The sequence below is a fragment of the Natator depressus genome, chromosome 11, assembly GCF_965152275.1.
Source record: "Natator depressus isolate rNatDep1 chromosome 11, rNatDep2.hap1, whole genome shotgun sequence".
Taxonomy (NCBI): domain Eukaryota; kingdom Metazoa; phylum Chordata; order Testudines; family Cheloniidae; genus Natator; species Natator depressus.
The window spans coordinates 8,182,038-8,202,598 of NC_134244.1; the positions used below are offsets into that span (position 1 = coordinate 8,182,038).

General features: G+C 42.6%; 1 protein-coding gene across 2 annotated transcripts in view; it reads left to right on the plus strand.

The window, feature by feature from the left end:
• PTPN4 (protein tyrosine phosphatase non-receptor type 4) overlaps positions 1-20,561 on the plus strand; it is a 245,977-nt gene that overhangs the window by 117,869 nt on the left and 107,547 nt on the right. For both annotated transcript variants that reach the window (XM_074967065.1, XM_074967064.1), the window contains exons 9-10: positions 3,131-3,218; positions 5,504-5,592. In XM_074967065.1, the coding sequence (XP_074823166.1) occupies positions 3,131-3,218; positions 5,504-5,592 (177 nt within the window). The remainder of the gene's footprint in view (positions 1-3,130; positions 3,219-5,503; positions 5,593-20,561) is intronic.

Consider the following 20,561-nt stretch of genomic DNA (forward strand, 5'->3'; position numbering starts at 1 on the left):
AACTTATCAAGACTACTTCTAATCTATACAGTAGTAACTGTACTCTCCAAGGGACTGAATTTCTTGCCCACCACAGAACCTGATAGTGTACTAACATGTGGAAAATGAGAAGAATTCTTTTAATGACTCTTCCTCAAGGAGTTCTTTCACAACAAAGATGATGATACTCACAACTACCACGCTTCTGTTGATAGTCATAAGAAAAAGTAATCATTTGACTGCACACAGGCACGCAGCAGACGAAACCACACACTTGATCATTACATTGATTACTTTCGGAGAAAAAATGAATGAACTCCTCAACAAATATTATATCCACACAATCTCTCTGCCATCCAGAGGATTGCTATACAGTCTCTGAAATCCAGTCATCAAATCGTGAACAAACCAATAGCCAAAGGAGGTGCCATCATAGTCCTTAATCATGACGTCTACGTCAATGAGGCCAACAGACGACTCTGACACCACCTAGCATAAAAAACTCAATGAAGGCCCCACACCGCAATTCACACAGTAATTTAAAGATACCATCAAATCCTTCCCCAGACAACTCCAAGAAAAACTCTACAACCTCATCAACCCCCGGCCTCCCACCCCAGTAACCATCTACATGCTTCCAAAAATGCACAAAAAAGGGAACCCAGACAGACCCATCATATCTGGCCATGGCACTTTCACGGAAGTAATATCAGGACTCGTAGAAACCATCCTCAAACTATTCGCCACGCAAAAGGTCAGCTTCCTCCAAGACACTGCCAACTTCCTCCAAAAACTCGACAATATTAACAGCCTCCCTCAGAATGCCATCCTTGCCACCACAGATGTCGCCTTCCTACACACCGACATCCCTCACCATGACGGCATCACTGCCATCACATTTAACGAACACTTTGTCCAAACCATGGGTATAAGATGGCTCCCCAGTATGCCAGCCTCTTCATGGGCCAAGTCAAGGAAGAATTTCAGGGAAAATGCAGCACAAAACCAGTGATACGCCTGAGATACATCAATCCTCTGGACAGATGACCTAAATTCCTTGATAAATTTCCCCCACAACTTGAGCAACCACCACCACCCATCAAACTCTCTCTAGAACACTCCCACACCAACATCAACTTCCTGGATACTGCAATCCACTTCAACAGTGGAACCCTCCAAACAGCTATATACAAGAAACCTACAGATCACCACTCTTACACACACCACAGATCCAGCAGTCATCCCAGACATGCAAAGGAATCTGTTATCTGTGACCAGGCACTCAGATACTACAGAATTTGCTCTGAAGACAAAGTCTAGGATACACAGCTAAACACACTTAAAACCGCCTTCACTGAACAAGGACTCTCCACCAGAGAAGTAGATCACATCATGGAATGGGCCACCCAAATACTCCGGGAGGATCTGCTTCAATACAGAAATAAATACCACACTGACCACACACCCCTAGTTGTCATTTACGATCCCACATTGGAACCCGTATAGGGTATCATTAAACAATTACAACTCATATTTATCTGCATCCTGAAAGAAATCTTTCCCGAACCCCCTATTCTGGTCTTCAAAGAACCCCCAAACCTAGTTAAGCTTATCAGAAGCAAGCTCCCCACAGCACCCCCCAACAGAACAACAGATGCAAAAGCTGCAGACATATCTCCACAGCTGTGATGATCATTATCCCGCACAACACACCTTTCAAGATTCATGGGTCTTGCACATGCCTATCACAGTGTGTGATGTGTCTCATCCAGTGTGTCAAATATCCCAACAACAACAATGTTGGTGAAAGCAGACAACCCCTATGCTCTTGAATGAACTCTCACAGTAAAATGATAAAAAAACAAAAACACCTTATCACTCATGGGTGAACATTTTTCACAAAATGACCACTCCATATTGGTCCTCTCAGTACTCGTCCTCAATGGAAACATTCAAAAGGCAAGCTTGGGAAATTAAATTCATAATTCTGCTAGACACTAAAATCCATGTACTCAACAGAGAAACTAGTTTTATGGCTCATTACAACAATGTTTAATACATCTCACTGCCTGCTAACCCTTAATTGACCCCTTCATTTTAAGTGGTATCTTATAGCATGTGTTAACCCCTTATGCTTAATAGTTTGTCCCAACTTGTAGTTAGCTCAGACACTCTAGTTACCTTCCCCAGACCAGAAAAAAAGCTCTGCAAAGCTTGAAACATTTACCTTCTACCAACAGAAGTTGGTCCAACAAGAGATGTTACCTCACTACCTTGTCTCTCTCTCAGAAGTAGATAAAGCAGTTTTGCAATTCATCAGATTTTATCAGTTATATGCAGTTGTATGAATTTCTGCTACAGAGCCAGAAGGATATGAAACAAAAAAAACATTGAAAGTAAATGCCCTAATTTGTGTAATAATATACTGCTGATAAACTTTCAGTTAAAGAGAGTCCATGAGTCTGTTAGGAAATGTTTAATAGGGGTTGTACTCCGCTAACACATTTATTTATTACAGATAGGGGATACTGGTGATTTTAGCAGCTAACAAAATTGCCAATTAGTGACTGAAACTGAGCAATGTGGAATCAATCAAACATATTGCAAATTAAAAAGGTTGTGGCGGGGAGGGTAAGGAAAAACAAACAATTTGAACTTGGTGATTGTACAAATATTAAAATCTAAGGTGGACCCTGCAGAGAAGATATTATTTCAATTCAAAATATAATACAAATTGAAGGAGCAGTTTTTAGAGGCTTCACTGCCAACTCAAAGGTTTTCAGGCCCTTTAAGGCACCTATCACTGTGCCATTTGAAATACAACATATATATGTGCCGAGTATGTATTGCAGTCTTCCTTTAATGACATTTTTGTTGTGTGGAGGCAGAACTGGCAGAATTGTGAGTGTACGCATGTGGAGACCAATCAACTAATTAACAAGTATCTGTGAGGAAAGTGCTTGGATCTCTAGCTACCAGAATTACTGCATGACAATCAGTGTATATGGTGGAGTCAAGGGGGAGTTGGTTTATCAGGGAAAAATGGAGTTAAAGTAATGAATTATTAAAATCTGCTTGAGCTGACTAAGGGTTTTGGATATTTTATGTACTTTTGGGCTGCTTCGTATTTAACTCATCTTTGTCGTTATAGAGGCTTGTCTCCTGCAGAAGCTGAGTTCAATTATCTCAATACAGCACGTACCTTAGAACTCTATGGAGTTGAATTGCACTATGCAAGAGTAAGTTTGAATGATTCACACTGTAATATAAAAGTAGATTCATGATATTTTCAGGAACAGTTTAGTATAATTTGAATATAATGTTCAAGGCCCTAATTCAGCAGGCTACTCAGTCATGGGCCTAACTTTCAGCAATTTGAGTAGCCCTTATTTGACTTCATTGAGACTACCCATGCTTACAGTTACGCAAATGATTAAGTACCTTGCTCAGTCTGAGGCCAAATAAAGTGAACATCAGGCTGTGCCAGTTATTTGCAACTGTATTGGATAAATGTGCTTGTTGAATGTCTCTTTGGCATTTAGGGAACTTTTGGCTTCTGAATTTTTAATTTGGCTTCAGTTAATATCCTATTAAACTGAATGGGAAGTTCTCACGTTTACTATCTCACTTAAGTTGCAAGTTCCATAAATCTTTGTATAATTTAATATGGTGAAGGTTACATCATTGCAACCAGGGCAATAATACACTTTTTAAATGGACAGTGCAGATTATGGCTAATATCGAAGTGTGTATCTAAGAGTTCATTATCTAAGTTCTTGTCAGTATATTAAAATGCATCATTTGTAAGTAGGTCATGCATAGGAATAATTTCCCATCTGTTTCTTGAAGCCCTACCAACACAGATTTGCATTTTACTTAAACCTATAATCTTCAAACAGCATGGATTCTTCTATTAAAAACAAGTCATGTGTTCTGACTTCTGATCTTAATTCTCCATAAAGAAACTTGCTAAATAGGATTTCAAGTATTTACAACTTTTACATGACATGGATGCACCCAATCCTTGCTTATACGCATGTTGGGATATAGCAGGCATTTGATAGAGTCAAATTGAAGGACCTGCTATGACTAGAGTACAGAAACATTTTTAGAAAAGTATGGTTTGAAATAGAAAAAGGTTTATTTGTGATAGGCTCTCCCACTCCAAACCTAAAACTTAGGTTGACCTAGCTACGTCACTCAGGGATGTAAACAGTTTTATGCTGTGTGACATAGTTAGGTCGACCTAACTCTCACAGTAGATGCAGCTAGGTTGATGGAAGAATTCTTTGTTAGACCTAGCTGCTGCTTTTCAACTGGGTGGATTTACTATAGCAACAGAAAAAACCCTTTTACTCTCTGTAGTAAGTATCTATGCTATATCCACATAGCTGCAGCACTACACCCGTGCCACTGTAGCGATTGTAGTGTAGACAATGCCTTAAGTACTGAAATTGCAACTTGCTTTCACATAGGAGTATAAGTTTTTAGTTGAGTTTATTGTTGGATTGCTACCAAGTCAGTTTACTGAGCCTGTGATTCATAGTCATCTGGGTTTGGATACACTGTGTAATATATTTCTTTTAGGTAATTTTCACTACTACAACTACTTCCAATAAGTTACCTTCTGTTTCAAGGCTGTTTAAGTAGATAATTCCATTAGAAGACAAGAACAGGAGGAGTATCTGTATAAAACTGAAAAAAGATGCATTCTTCCAGAGTATCGATTACCTCCGTTTAAATTACTAAATCAGTATTAAAAGTGTCATAATCTAAAAAGGATAGTGTACCTATGAGACAAACTGCAGGAATATGCACTTTCCCTTTAGAGCCTGCCATAGCGGCTAAGAAACTTGGATTTTTGTTTAGATGTTATTTCCACTAATTATTACTTATCACTTTAGCACTCTTTAGTTTGTCATTATTACAATAAAAAAAATTGGAATTATGGGAGGAGGAAGAGACAAATGCTATGATATAAAAAGGGATGATGCTGTGTAAAGTCTTGCAAGTGGTAAGTTGGAACCCCATGTTGAATGGGGAAGGAAGTTAAGGTAGTGGTTCATAGGATCAGAGTGACATGCAAAGAAGATAACTTCAGTTGTGTGTACTAGAGTGCATATGTATTAGAGTGAGGGAGACAGTTACTGTAGTCCAGGTAAGTGAAAAGGACACGGAACAGAGATTTAGCAGTGAGAACAGAGGGTTAGGTGGAAAAGGAAAGATATAAATTGCATTTGTGAGGGAAGTACTTTCTAATTGTGAAGGGAAAAAATGGAACCTAGGTAAAAAGATTCTACCTCGGTTCCATTTTTTACCTCAGTTTCTGCTCAGATTAATAGGAACTGTACCATTAAATATTCATTGCATTAAAAACTTGCCCCATTAGGTTAATTAACATATGATTTTGCTGTGTGCGTGTGAGAGGGTATGTGGATGATCATATAAAATATATATGGGTTTCTGTATGGGTATATATTTTAATTGTTTTGTGTTGAATCTATTGTTTTGTTCTCTTTTAAAGGATCAAAGTAACAATGAAATTATGATTGGAGTGATGTCAGGAGGAATACTAATTTATAAGAACAGGGTACGAATGAACACCTTTCTGTGGTAAGGAAAACTGTTTTCAACAAATGCTTTTGTGTTTATTATTTCAAAATATGTTCTTCAAATTAATACCAGCAGCTTCATGATGGTAAAGTGATCTAAAACTATTTTAATATTTGTACCTCAGGTATGAGTGAGTCACTTCATATACTGTGCACTGAATACTGAATGTGGATGTTTTTATGAATTATGATTTTCCTTCTGAAAACTTTTTAGGCAACACTGTTAAATGTTTGTAGTGCATAACATAGTTTTGCCACAGTTTTCCTGCAGGAATTTGGAAACTTATGTAGTGTTCAATGAGACTGTGTAGCCAGGGTCAGTGTTGTGGGAATTAAAAAATTTCTGTTCTCACTGAGAAATTTTATGACTATGTTGGATTCTTAGGGCAGGTCTTCACTACCTGCTGGACCGGCTGGTAGTGATTGATCTAACGGGGATCGATTTATCGCATCTCGTCTAGACGCGATAAATCGATCCCCGAACGCACTCCCCATCGACTCTGGAACTCCAGCTTGCAAGAGGCGGAAGCGGCATCAATGAGGGAGTGGCAGCAGTCGACTTGCTGCCGTCCTCATGGCCAGGTAAGTCGACCTAAGATACGCTGACTTAGGTTGCATATCTTAGATTGACCACAACACCCTCCCCCCCCCCCCCCCCAGTGTAGACCAGGGCTTAGTGTAAATATTTGTACTAGAACTTAGAACTACAATCTTGATCAATAATAAATGATCATGACTGTTTTTTTGTTTCTTCTTTTGTGGTTAAGCTATACTGAGTATTAAAAATGTAATTTATTGGCTTGTTGCAGCACTTGAGAATAGTCAAGGAGCAGTGTTTATTAGTATGTTTCTCTCCATCCATAGATACAGCCATGTTCACTTTAGGTAGAAGATAATGTACGAGCATTTGTTGAGGAAAATGCAATAATCATTTCCCTTAAATATATTGGATTTTTAGATTTTCTGTCCTCTTACCTTGAACTCCAAATTTTACATAGGAATTGCCATATTTCAGTGGTGCTCAACGTTGTCCCTACTGGGATGCCCTGTCACACATAGCAATATGGCAAAGTAATGAACCCCAAGTTGAGAACTCATGCCCTATTGGATCCAGACCTTTGCCCCACCACGCCTGGCATCTTGACTCTGTGCTACATAGCTTACGCTTCAGAGGAAGAGAAAAAAAATCTTTATAGCTTCATCGAAGAAGCAAGGTTGTATGTAGAGACCTACTGGAAGTGAAGACTAGACATGAACCGAATGGAAAAACACATGACAGTGTTATCTTACTAGCTTTTTTCCTAAAGCTTTTAGCTCAACACCAGCTGTGTCTGTACTTCTCTCTTTCTCCTTGGCTACTGAGATCGCTTGGATAGTGCCTGTGAGTGTAACTCGGTTACTTTCAGTAATTTCTAATAAAATAAGACCTACTGAGTGAAGTAACTGCTGTCAAACTTTCATAACTTTTTCAAGGCTGTTTCCATTTTTCTTATAAATAGCCCTTGCTCCATTGGTTCTGTTTGCTTGTGTAGAATCCATTTTGGTTTTATCCCATATCACACATCTCATTGAACATATCATTATAGAACTGAGTGAACTGTATCTGCCTTAGAACTGTGACTGGAATAAATCAGCCTCACACAAGTGTCATGAAAATGTACCAGCCCTACATTTATCAGACACCAAATCTATTTACCCCAAGATAATGAAAAGTGAACTCAAATTTTGCTTGCCCATTGATTTGTTTGTCCATGTTAAGTTAATAAAATTTTGCAAGGCTGGACTAAGTCCTTTTTCACTTAAGTCTGATTGTGACATCAAGCATCCTCACGGAAGTGTTCTCTCTAGTCAAGTAACCAAGGATACAAAGTATAGATTTGTGTTTAAAGGCACAACACAACAGAATGGTAATCTCAGCATGTGACATTAGCATAGAAGCTAGGTCACATAATTGGTAACTGAAATTGTATGACATGTACCCAGTCAATATGGGGATAATTGAAATGCCCCACTGTTATTGAACTTTGTATTTTGATATCCTCTCTAATCTCCCTTAGCATTTCATCTTCACTATCATTGTCCTGGTCAGGTAGTCGATAATAGATCCCTACTGTTATATTCTTATTAGAGCATGGAATTACTATCCATAGAGATTCTATGGAACATGTGGATTCATTTAAGATTTTTATTTCATTTGATTCTAAGTTTTCTTTCACATATAGTGCACTCACCCTCCCCACCCCCCGCCTACCTCCCACGACCTGTTCTGTCCTTCCGATATATTTTGTATTTGTTTCTTCTTCAATGAGTGTCCCTCTGGTCCCTTTAGATGAATCTACTCCCCCACGCTTGTAATTGGAGATTTTTAGTAGCAGTGCCTAGTTGGGTCGCACATGCATTGTCTCTGTCTCACGCCACCTCTGGCAGTTACATAGTGCTGTGCGACCAACCTTACCTCGATTCCTTTTCTACCGCCCTTAGCTTGAGACAGAGCACTTAGCAGTGCCTCTGTACTTCAGCTTTCTCTAGTTTTAGCTTTAGAATACTAGTTGGTTAGTAGTTAGTTAATAGTTAGTCAGTAATTACTTACCCATCCCTGTTTATTTTCTTAAAACAAAACCACTTTTTTTCTTAGGAATTTACATTTAGTTGTTAGAACACCCCTTAATGTAGCATAGTTACCCTCGCTCATGGGAGGAACCCTACTATGAGGGGCATGCCACCTCCCCCGTTTTAAATGTTGCCTCACTTGCTGCTCCTCAATCCGAGTCTGTGACGGGCACTCACAGTGTGTCCGCTGCCTCGGTGAGACACACATACCTCGAAAGTGCTCCCACTGCCACAACTTGAAAGTCTGTGCCAGAAAGGTGAGAGACGTAAAGCTAAAACTTCTCATGATGGAGAAGTCTTTTATGGCCCACGTCCAGTCCAGGATCATGGACCCCTCCGGGGCAACAGTTTCCTACAGCGGCATTTGACAGGTTCTCTTCCACATGCTCAGGGGAAGGAGCACTCTCATAGAATCATAGAATATCAGGGTTGGAAGGGACCCCAGAAGGTCATCTAGTCCAACCCCCTGCTCGAAGCAGGACCAATTCCCAGTTAAATCATCCCAGCCAGGGCTTTGTCAAGCCTGACCTTAAAAACCTCTAAGGAAGGAGATTCTACCACCTCCCTAGGTAACGCATTCCAGTGTTTCACCACCCTCTTAGTGAAAAAGTTTTTCCTAATATCCAATCTAAACCTCCCCCATTGCAACTTGAGACCATTACTCCTCGTTCTGTCATCTGCTACCATTGAGAACAGTCTAGAGCCATCCTCTTTGGAACCCCCTTTCAGGTAGTTGAAAGTAGCTATCAAATCCCCCCTCATTCTTCTCTTCTGCAGACTAAACAATCCCAGCTCCCTCAGCCTCTCCTCATAAGTCATGTGCTCTAGACCCCTAATCATTTTTGTTGCCCTTCGCTGGACTCTCTCCAATTTATCCACATCCTTCTTGTAGTGTGGGGCCCAAAACTGGACACAGTACTCCAGATGAGGCCTCACCAGTGTCGAATAGAGGGGAACGATCACGTCCCTCGATCTGCTCGCTATGCCCCTACTTATACATCCCAAAATGCCATTGGCCTTCTTGGCAACAAGGGCACACTGTTGACTCATATCCAGCTTCTCGTCCACTGTCACCCCTAGGTCCTTTTCCGCAGAACTGCTGCCTAGCCATTCGGTCCCTAGTCTGTAGCGGTGCATTGGATTCTTCCATCCTAAGTGCAGGACCCTGCACTTATCCTTATTGAACCTCATCAGATTTCTTTTGGCCCAATCCTCCAATTTGTCTAGGTCCTTCTGTATCCTATCCCTCCCCTCCAGCGTATCTACCACTCCTCCCAGTTTAGTATCATCTGCAAATTTGCTGAGAGTGCAATCCACACCATCCTCCAGATCATTTATGAAGATATTGAACAAAACCGGCCCCAGGACCGACCCCTGGGGCACTCCACTTGACACCGGCTGCCAACTAGACATGGAGCCATTGATCACTACCCGTTGAGCCCGACAATCTAGCCAGCTTTCTACCCACCTTATAGTGCATTCATCTAGCCCATACTTCCTTAACTTGCTGACAAGAATACTGTGGGAGACCGTGTCAAAAGCTTTGCTAAAGTCAAGAAACAATACATCCACTGCTTTCCCTTCATCCACAGAACCAGTAATCTCATCATAAAAGGCGATTAGATTAGTCAGGCATGACCTTCCCTTGGTGAATCCATGCTGACTGTTCCTGATCACTTTCCTCTCATGTAAGTGCTTCAGGATTGATTCTTTGAGGACCTGCTCCATGATTTTTCCAGGGACTGAGGTGAGGCTGACTGGCCTGTAGTTCCCAGGATCCTCCTTCCCTTTTTTAAAGATTGGCACTACATTAGCCTTTTTCCAGTCATCCGGGACTTCCCCCGTTCGCCACGAGTTTTCAAAGATAATGGCCAAGGGCTCTGCAATCACAGCCGCCAATTCCTTCAGCACTCTCGGATGTAACTCGTCCGGCCCCATGGACTTGTGCACGTCCAGCTTTTCTAAATAGTCCCTAACCACCTCTATCTCCACAGAGGGCTGGCCATCTCTTCCCCATTCTGTGATGCCCAGCGCAGCAGTCTGGGAGCTGACCTTGTTAGTGAAAACAGAGGCAAAAAAAGTATTGAGTACATTAGCTTTTTCCACATCCTCTGCCAAGGAGGCAGCAAAGAAGCGGGTTCTGAACTCCCCTCCTCGGGAATCCTCCAAAAAGCAGCGTTCCCCAACTCAGTAGACTCCATTGGTACCAGCTACACCAAGACTCTGAGGTAGCAGGACTGTCCAGTACCGTGAGTACCACACAAGCAAAAGACCCTAGGCAGGCTGGCTTGGAAAAAGGCAGTAAAGGGAGATCTGCAATCCCTGCCTCGGTACCCCTGGAGCCGCTCAAACATGTGGCACCGAGCAGCTCAGCAATGGTATAGGCTGTGGTGCCACCTTCTGCACGACCCTTGGAACCAACAACCGCAGCAACGTCATCGGTACCGCTGACAACACCTTCTTTGGTACTGCTGCTCTCGGTACCGCAACAGTTTCTCTGAAGAGGAACGAAGAAAGAAGATGGGTAAGAGGGATGGAGGTAATTTGGATGGAATAAACCATCTCAATGATATCTAGTACCCCTTTGTCTGACGTGATGTTTCGCCAAACTATGGTGACTTTCTCTTCTCTACCAATGGTACTGGACTACATACTGAAACTTAAGAAATCAGGTCTCTCCAGGAGCTCAGAGTACACCTCACAGCAATCGTGGTGTTCCCCCACAAAGTAGACAAGTTCTCAGTCTTCGCCCACCTGACCACTAAATGTTTTCTCAAGGGTCTTCATAAACTTTACCCTGAAATATGAGCCCCTACTCCATTATAGGACCTCAATCTGGTGCTGTGATGTCTTACTGGCCCCCTTTTGAACTATTAGTGATGTGTTCACTACTTCACCTCTCAATGAAGGTGGCCTTTCTTGTTGCTATGACGTCTGCCCAGTGAATAGGGAACTGCAGGCCCTCATGGCACACGCCCCGTACACAATATTTTTCAAAAACAGTTACCCTAAGACCACACCCCAGGTTCTTACCTAAAGTTGTCTCCTCATTACATCTGAAGCAGCCCATTTGTCTCCCATCGTTCTTCCCAAAATCTCACAGGAATAAACAAGAAGCAGAGTCATCTTGATAGCTGCCACCTGGCCCAGAAAAACGTGGTTTCCTTACCTCCTGAAGATGGCTATATATCCGCCATGTAGTCTTTCACTTCTACCTCATCTCCTGTCTCAGAATGCAGGCCAGGTCTAACACTCGAACCTGGCAAGACTCCACCTCAAGGCTCCACACCCTAGACATCCGAAGAGTTCTAGCATTCTACATTGAGAGGACAAAGACTTTCAGAAAATCACCAATGTTATTTCTCTTCATCATGGAACGATCTAAGGGAAATGCCATATATAAACAGAGGCTGTCTACATGGCTCTCCGGCTTCGTTGACTTTTGCTATCAGCATCAACCGTTACAACCCCTACTGGGGACTCGCACACACTCCACCAGAGCACTCTCTGCCTTGATAGCTTTCATAAGAACATAAGAGTGGCCATACTGAGTCAGACCAAAGGTCTGTATAGCCCAGTATCCTGTCTTCCGACAGTGGCCAATGCCTGATACTTCAGAGGGTGTCAACAGTACAGGTAATCAAGTGATCGTTCCCCTGTCGCCCATTCCCAGCTTTTGGCAAACAGAGGCTTGGAGACACCATCCCTGACCATCCTAGCTAATACCCATTGATAAACACCATCCCTGACCATCCTAGCTAATAGCCATTGATGGACCTAATGATACTTCCTCATCAATTATTGGGAGTGGACTACATCCACCCTTATTGAATTGGCCCTGTCAACACTGGTTCTCCACTTGTGAGGTAACTCCCTTCTCTTCATGTGTCAGTATATAATGCCTGCATCTGTAATTTTCACTCCATGCATCTGAAGAAGTAGTTTTTTACCCACAGAAGCTTATGACCAAATAAATCTGTTAGTCTTTAAGGTGCCACTGGACTCCTTGTTGTTTTTGTGGAATCATTTTGTAACTAATGCAGGTATTTTGAGTGGCTGAGGTACATAATTGGGCCTCTTTAGTGAGCAAAAAAACGCTGAAAATGTTTTTGACGCTTGCGCTGAATATTCTGCTTTGAACTAATTTTCTCACTCTAAGAATCCCACAGTAGTGTAATTGCCTATTTAAAGTAAGAAGTCAGCTATTCCTAATTACTTTAAAAATCCGAAAATAGTTACACAATAAATTGGCATGTAAATATTTTACAGGAGCTGTATCATTTACATAATGATAAAAATTTTTGCTTTATTTTTTTTGAAGCTTAATATGCTGCTGACAGTGCTTTGTCTTTATTTTTACATATATTGCTTGCTTTTAAAGTTCAGTAACTTACTAGATAAATAAAATTTTATCTTTTAATGGTGTTTATAGTTCTTCTTAAAGTTCATAAAGTTTTAATCCTTACTTGTGGGAAATTGTATGAAACGTTTTAAAAATATAATGCACAAGACGCCTGTGTCAATAACTTTGCTCTTCCTGGGAGGTAACATTTCCATAGGTGGATTGGTTGGGTGTGTGGGGTATTATCCCGTCTTCCCTGGGATGTGATTGCTTCACAGAGGGATTGAGGATTTGGGTGGGTATGTTGCCATTTAATCCTCTGTGACAGGGGAGAGCATTGAAGAAGGTAGAAATGGGAGGGGTTCATAGTGTTTTTAACCATTTGTCCTTTGGATAGAAAACACTTTGCGGGGAATACCATATGAGAATCTGGGGTCGAGATAGACTGTGAAAGCTTTTAGTTCCTCCTTCCCTGTCCTGGTGGGCAGAACAAGACTAGATAGATGATGTGCAGAGAAAAGGCCATTAAATATGATGCCATTGGCAATGCCCAAAGTCTCAGGAATTGGAGTTATTGCCAATTGTTACTGGTGTAGGGACTGCTTTTCAGTTATGCTGTTGAATGCAAGGTCATTGACTAATATAGTAGTTATTAAATGTGATTTAATTAGGAAAGAATCATATGGCTTTTGCAGAGACTTCACTGTTTGAGGCAGTGGGTCCTTGGTTAGCTCAGATCAGCAGTTCTCAAACTTCATTGCACTGCGACCCCCTTCTGACAACAAAAATTATTGCACGACCCCAAGAAGGGGGATCAAAGCCTGAGCCCAAGCCCTGCCACCCCAGCGGGGCTGGATGGGGGGGTTGGAGGCCTAAACCAAAGTCTGAGGGCTTCATCCCTGAATTGGGGGATGGTAACCTGAGCCCTGCCACTCAGGGCTGAAGCTGAAGCCTGAGCCCTGCCACTCAGGGCTGAAGCTGAAGCCTGAGCCCCGCCACCCAGGGCTGAAGCCTTCAGACTTTGGCTTCAGTCCCAGGCAGTGGAGCTTGGACTTTGACTTAAGCCCTGGGCCTGAGCAAGTCTAATGCCAGCCCTGGTGACCCCATTAAAATGGGATTATGACCCTCTTTCAGGTTACAATCCACAGTTTGAGAATTGCTGGCCCAGATTATTCCAACTAGATACTGTACAGAATGTATCATAAGGCTATCAAATTGGTGTGGCACTACCAAGCGTATATGATTTACAGTTCAGGGGGGTCTCCTAAAATTAGATCTGATACAGCATATCCACTTCATTTGCGAATTTTAGGATTCATCAATAGTGTGAGGAGATCTGCATATGTGTACAGATGATCTTGCTATACCAAAAAGTCCCTTCTTGAGTTGATGCAAACTATATCTATTTATGTGCCCCCCCCCCAAGTAATAGTATTATCTGAGTGCCTGTGGATTGTTTTCTGCAGTATCATTTGAAGTCTCTTAATTAGTTCTATATTCTGAGTAATTTGAATATGCACTTGGAGGATGAATTCTGTAGGTTAGGTCAGGATTTACTGGCTACCATGACACCAACTTGGGTCTGTCCCTGCTTTCTGATGCAGTTTATGTAGTTGGTCACACTCTGTATCTTGATTTTGAGGCTAGGATTAGAGATAAGGAAGGGGTGTGTCACTGACAGTGGAAGGGCAAGGAAGAAGAGAAGAGCGGCTAGTCCTATAGAAAACAGGGAAGAGTCAATGGAGACAACACCAAATATGAGCCCCAGGAGGATACAGGATGGGTTGAAGAGGATTACAAAGGAGAATAGGAATGGAAAGAACTTGCAGCCAGAGGGAACAGGGGATAGACCGGAGAATCGCACCATCACCAGGAAAAGGCAGGTCTCCGTGATCGGTGACTCGTTGCTGAGAAGAATGGACAGACCTGTAACCAGCGCTGATCCAGAGAATGGAAGGGTGTTGCCTACCAGGTGCTAAGGTACGGGATGTGGACCCGAGGTTGAAAAGGATCCTAAAGGGAGCGGGAAAGAATCCACTGATCATCCTTCGTGTGGGAACAAATGATACGGCTAGATTCTCGCTGGAACGTATTAAGGGAGACCATGCCAGGCTGGAGAAGACGCTTAAGGAAATCGAGGCTCAGGTGACCTTCAGTGGGATTCTGCCTGTTCCGAGAGAAGGGCAGCAAAGGTGTGACCAGATTATGACTATCAACAGATGGCTCAGGCAGTGGTGCTATAAGGAGGGCTTTGGAATGTATGGCCACTGGGAGGTGTTCATGGACAGAGGACAGTTCTCTCGGGATGGACTTCATCTGAGTAGGGAAGGAAATAGCCTTCTAGGATGGAGGCTGGCACAACTGATTAAGAGAGCTTTAAACTAGGAATTTGGGGGAGATGGTTGGGAGATGTGTTAAGGATAATCTAGGCATGGCCCAATATCTAAACAAATACTTTGCCTCAGTCTTTAATGAGGAGCTTAGGGATAATGGTAGTATGACAAATGGGAATGAGGATATGGAGCTAGATATTACCATATCCGAGGTAGAAGCAAAACTCCAACAGCTTAGTGGGCCTAAATTTCAGATAATCTTCATCCAAGAATATTAAAGGAATTGGCACTTGAAATTGCAAGCCCATTTGCAAGAATTTTTAATGAATCTGTCATCTCAGGGGTTGTACCGTATGACTGGAGACTTGCTAACATAGTTCCTATTTTTAAGAAAGGGGGGGGAAAAAAGTGATCCAGGTAACTACAGGCCTGTTAGTTTGATAGCTGTAGTATGCAAGGTCTTGGAAAAAATTTTGAAGGAGAAAGTAGTTAAGGACATTGAGGTCAATGGTAAATGGGGCAAAATACAACATGGTTTTACAAAAGGTAGATCGTGCCAAACCAACCTGATCTCCTTCTTTGAGAAAGTGACAGATTTTTTAGACAAAGGAAACACAGTGGATCTAATTTACCTAGATTTCAGTAAGGTGTTTGATATGGTGCCACATGGGAAATTATTAGTTAAATTGGAAAAGGTGGGGATCAATATGAAAATTGAAAGGTGGATAAGGAATTGGTTAAAGGGGAGACTACAGTGGGTCATACTGAAAGGCGAACTGTCAGGCTGGAGGGAGGTTACCAGTGGAGTTCCTCAAGGATCGGTTTTGGGACCAATCTTATTTAATCTTTTTATTACTGACCTCGGCAAAAAAGTGGGAGTGTGCTAATAAAGTTTGCAGATGACACGAAGCTGGGAGGTATTGCCAATTCAGAGAAGGACCGGGATATCATACAGGAAGATCTGGATGACCTTGTAAACTGGAGTAATAGTAATAGGATGAAATTTAATAGTGAAAAGTGCAAGGTCTTGCATTTAGGGATTAATAACAAGAATTTTAGTTATAAGCCAGGGATGCATCAATTGGAAGTAACAGAGGAGGAGAAGGACCTTGGAGTATTGGTTGACCCCAGGATGACTATGAGCCCCCAATGTGATATGGCCATGAAAAAAGCTAATGCGATCTTGGGATCCATCAGGCGAGATATTTCCAGTAGAGATAAGGAGGTGTTAGTACTGTTATACAAGGCACTGGTGAGACCTCATCTAGAATACTGTGTGCGGTTCTGGTCTCCCATGTTTAAGAAGGATGAATTCAAACTGGAACAGGTACAGAGAAGGGCTACTAGGATGATCTGAGGAATGGAAAGCCTGTTTTATGAAAGGAGACTCAAGGAGCTTGCCTTGTTTAGCCTAACCAAAAGAAGGCTGAGGGGAGATATGATTGCTCTCTATAAATATATTAGAGGGATAAATACCAGGGAGGGAGAGGAATTATTTAAGCTCAGTACCAATGTGGACACAAGAACAAATGGATATAAACTGGCCATCAGGAAGTTTAGACTTGAAATTAGACAAAGGTTTCTAACCATCAGAGGACTGAAGTTCTGGAACAGCCTTCCAAGGGAAGCAGTGGGGGCAAAAGATCTATCTGGCTTTAAGATTAAACTCAATAAGTTTATGGAGGAGATGCTATGATGGGATAACATGATTATGGCAATTAATTGATCTTTAACTATTCATGGTAAATAGGCCCAATGGCCTGTGATGGGATGTTAGATGTGGTGGGATCTGAGTTACTACAGAGAATTCTTTCCTGGGTATCTGTGTGGTGAATCTTGCCCACATGCTCAGGGTTCAGCTGATCGCCATATTTGGGATCGGGAAGGAATTTTCCTCCATGGCAGATAGGAAGAGGCCCTGGGGGTTTTTCACTTTCCTCTGCAGCATGGGGCATGGGTCACTTGCTGGAGGATTCTCTGCACCTTGAAGTCTTTAAACCATGATTTGAGGACTTCAGTAAGCTCAGACATAGGTGAGAGGTCTGTTGCAGGAGTGGGTGGATGAGATTCTGTGGCCTGCATTGTGCAGGAGGTCAGACTTGAAGATCATAAGGGTCCCTTCTGACCTTAATGTTTGAGTCTGAGTGTGCGTTGCAGGCTAAAGGAATGATTGTCTGGCTAATGGACCACTTTGTCAATGATCTAGTAAGATGTAGTTTTCCTGTATCATCTTAAAAACTCTCTTCCTTGGCTCCCTACTCACGAGTTCCCATTGTATTTAGTTGACTTGCAACTGATGAAGAAAAAGGCTAGATATCAGGCAGTCTCTTGGTCTGAATTCTATCAATTGCTGCATAATGAGATTTTGAAATCTTACACCAGGCCTGTGGCGGAAGAATGCAGAGAAGTTTCTTCACATCTAGGATCAGCAAAGTCACAGTCAGTGAAACTGTTTTGTGTGGTTAATAACCTGATTAATCCAGGCTGCAGTCAGTGATCGAGTGATATTTCTTCACAGCTCTCTGGCAGATAAATGCTCAGATTAGATTTGAAGTGAACTTCTATCCTCCCTGGTGATGGAATTGGCTCTTTTGAGCGACGGGAGAGAGAAGATAGCTTTTGGGTCGTTGCTCTTAAGAGACCAATGGGGCTCTGTTCTGTCACCCCTCTTGTTCATTGCTAGTGAAAAGTTTCATTTGCAGTGTATTCAGTATGCTAGGTGGCACCCACCTCTACATTTATCTCTATGAACACTGTTTGTTTTTAATGAAAAATCACTTAAGTTGAATAGAAATTAGGGTGTGCAAGAGAACTGTATAGCTAAAACTCAATCAAGATAACATTGAGATGATGGGAAACAGTCCAAAGAAATGCTGGAAATTATATCAAGACCTCTGCGCTTTGTCTTCAATATGTCTCAGAGGTTAACAACGTGAGGGTGTTTATTGGATGCTTCTGGGTAGTTGGTTAGCATCAGTTGTCAAGGTAGCTTGTTAAACATTTGAGTTTGGCAAGACTTCACTTTAGTTACCCGTGGTGTTGTCATGTGTAGGCTGAATCACAATATAATGTGTCCTACATGAAAGCTACACATTCAAACTATCCAGAAACTACACCTATAGCTGAAAGAAAAGGAGTACTTGTGGCACCTTAGAGACTAACAAATTTATTTGGGCATAAGCTTTTGTGAGCTACAGCTCACTTCATCGGATGAATGAGGCAGTCAGCTTATTAGGCAATATTATATTCAAGGAGTGCATCACACATGTGTTTTGTGGTGTGCTGTCTGCCAGTTGGTTTCAAGATGAAGTTCTAAGGTGGATGTGACCTATAAAATCCTAATCAGTTTGCACATCTGAAAGATTCACTTTATCCCTCGTGGTACCATGGTGGTTGTACTTGTCTAAGGCACTTAAGCTAACATTTTCCCTCACCTTTGTTCACCAGTGTCTGGATTTGCTGATCTTGTTTTCTCAGATTTTTCCTGGGACGAAGGAGTAGGGAAGGTTGTGACAGGCTTAATTTTTTTTATGTTGAATGTGCTTAGAGATCAAAAAATGCATGTATGGCAAAGTCTGAATACACCTTGATTATGTTGTAATCCTTTGTGAACTTGCTAACCAGTTACTTGGCATGGACTTTATCCTAGGTTTATAAAGCAGTTTCGCACTTCAATAACTTTATTAGCAATTTATTTTATTACTTAAGAGTAAATGGGTGATGGTCATTTTCCTTTGACCTCAGTTATATCACAAAGCTGGAGAAAGAGGTGAAGCAGAACTTGTCAAGTGTAACCAGGGAAACAGTGCCAGAGCTGGCATGCTGGTGAAGGTTCAAGGTGACTTTGAGCCACTTGTCAAGATTCTGTCACCAAATTAAAGGGAGGATTGGGATGATTTCCTGACCCTGGTACTTTTCACTTCATTTTTGAATATTGCGCCATCATCCCTAACAGACCTTGCTTATCTTTCGACCTCATTTAAAAAAACAAATCTTCAGGAGTAAATTTTATTGCCTTTTGAATGGAGCTAATTGTGCTGGATGGCAAGTATTTTCAGAAACACCCAGAGGAGTACAGCCTGGCACCCATTAGAACACGGGTGGGCAAAGTTTTTGGCCCGAGGGCCACAGCTGGGAATAGAAATTGTATGGTGGGTCATGAATGCTCACAAAATTGGGGTTGGGGTGCAGGCGGGGGTGAGGGCTCTGGTTGGGGGTGCAGGCTCTGGGTTGGAGCCAGAAATTAGTTCAGGGTTTGGGAGAAATCTCCGGGCTAGGGAAGGGGAGTGGGGTGTCGTGGGGGAGGGGTGAAGAGCTTCTGCTGGGGGTGCAGGCTTATGGGTGGGGCTGGGGATGAGGAGGGTGCTTTGGGCTGGGACCGAGGAGTTCGGAGGGCGGGTGGATGATTAGGGCTGAGGCAGGGGTTTGGGGTGCAGGAGGGTGCTCCAGGCTGGGATCGAGGGGTTTGGAGCGTGGGAGGGGGAACAGGGCTGGGGCAGGAGGTTGGGGAATGGGGAGAGGCTCCGGGGTGCAGGCTCTGGGCGGCGCTTACCTCAAGCGGCTCCCGGAAGCAGCGGCATGTCCCTTCTCCAGCTCCTATGCGGAGGCATGGCCAGGTGGCTCTGCACGCTGCCCAGTCCCCAGGCACGGCCCCTGCAGCTCCCATTGGAGTACCGGAGGTGGCCATTGGAGTGCGTAGGAGCTGCAGGGGGGCCATGCCGCTGCTTTTGGGAGCCGTGTGAAGTGGCCCCCGACCCTGTTCTCTGGCTGGAGCGGGGCAAGCCCCAGTCCCTGCTCCCCAGTAGGAGCTCGAGGGCTGGCTTAAAACAGCTGGTGGGCCAGATCCAGCCCCTAGGCTGTAGTTTGCCCACCCCTGCATTAGATCATTGCCATCTTCAAATTACAGCGGTTGAAAGTTGTCATTATACCCCATATAATTTGGATTTAACAAAATACGGTATAAATTCCGGTTAATAAGTGCACTTCATAGAGGTTTGTTTACCCAGTGATAGTGCTTCCTTTCTTGGTTTTGGGGAAAAGTTCTTGTTCAAAAGGAAGACAAACACTTAGATTTCCCAGTCCCTTACTCTTTGTCTTACTTACACCTGTGATTATGGCCTTTTTGTAGACCTAGTGGGAGGGGGACTCTCATTGAAATGGTGACAGGACATCAGTGGGTTACTATGGGAGCACATTGAAGAAACTTCGCTTAATGTGACTGTCTGCATAAACTGACTATTTTTGTATTTATTCTTATAATAACCATTGATTTAGTTCTGAGTGAAAAGCAGGTATTTTGTAACATTTCTGTTCTGATTTTTGTATTTGAACAAACATGTATTTTTTTCTTCAGTAGGTTTTCCAAAATGTGGAAAAGGTGCATTGTAACTATTTATAGCATATGTATCTGCCATGAGTCCAGTTACTTTTTTAATACAAGCCCATTAACAAATTCTTTACTAAGAGAATTTGATGGTAGGTCTAAGGCCTGTGTTTCAGGCTTGCTGCCCTGGAATTTGACATAAAGGACCTGCTTTGCTACCTCGGACAGTTAGAGATTCTCTTTACCCTCAGTTCCTTATAGCTGACCATAGCATTTTCTTTTCTCTGTTGCTACTGCCTGAGTCTGATTTGATCACTGGTGTCTTTCCCCATCCTACACTGCTGTGACCAGCCTCTAACTTT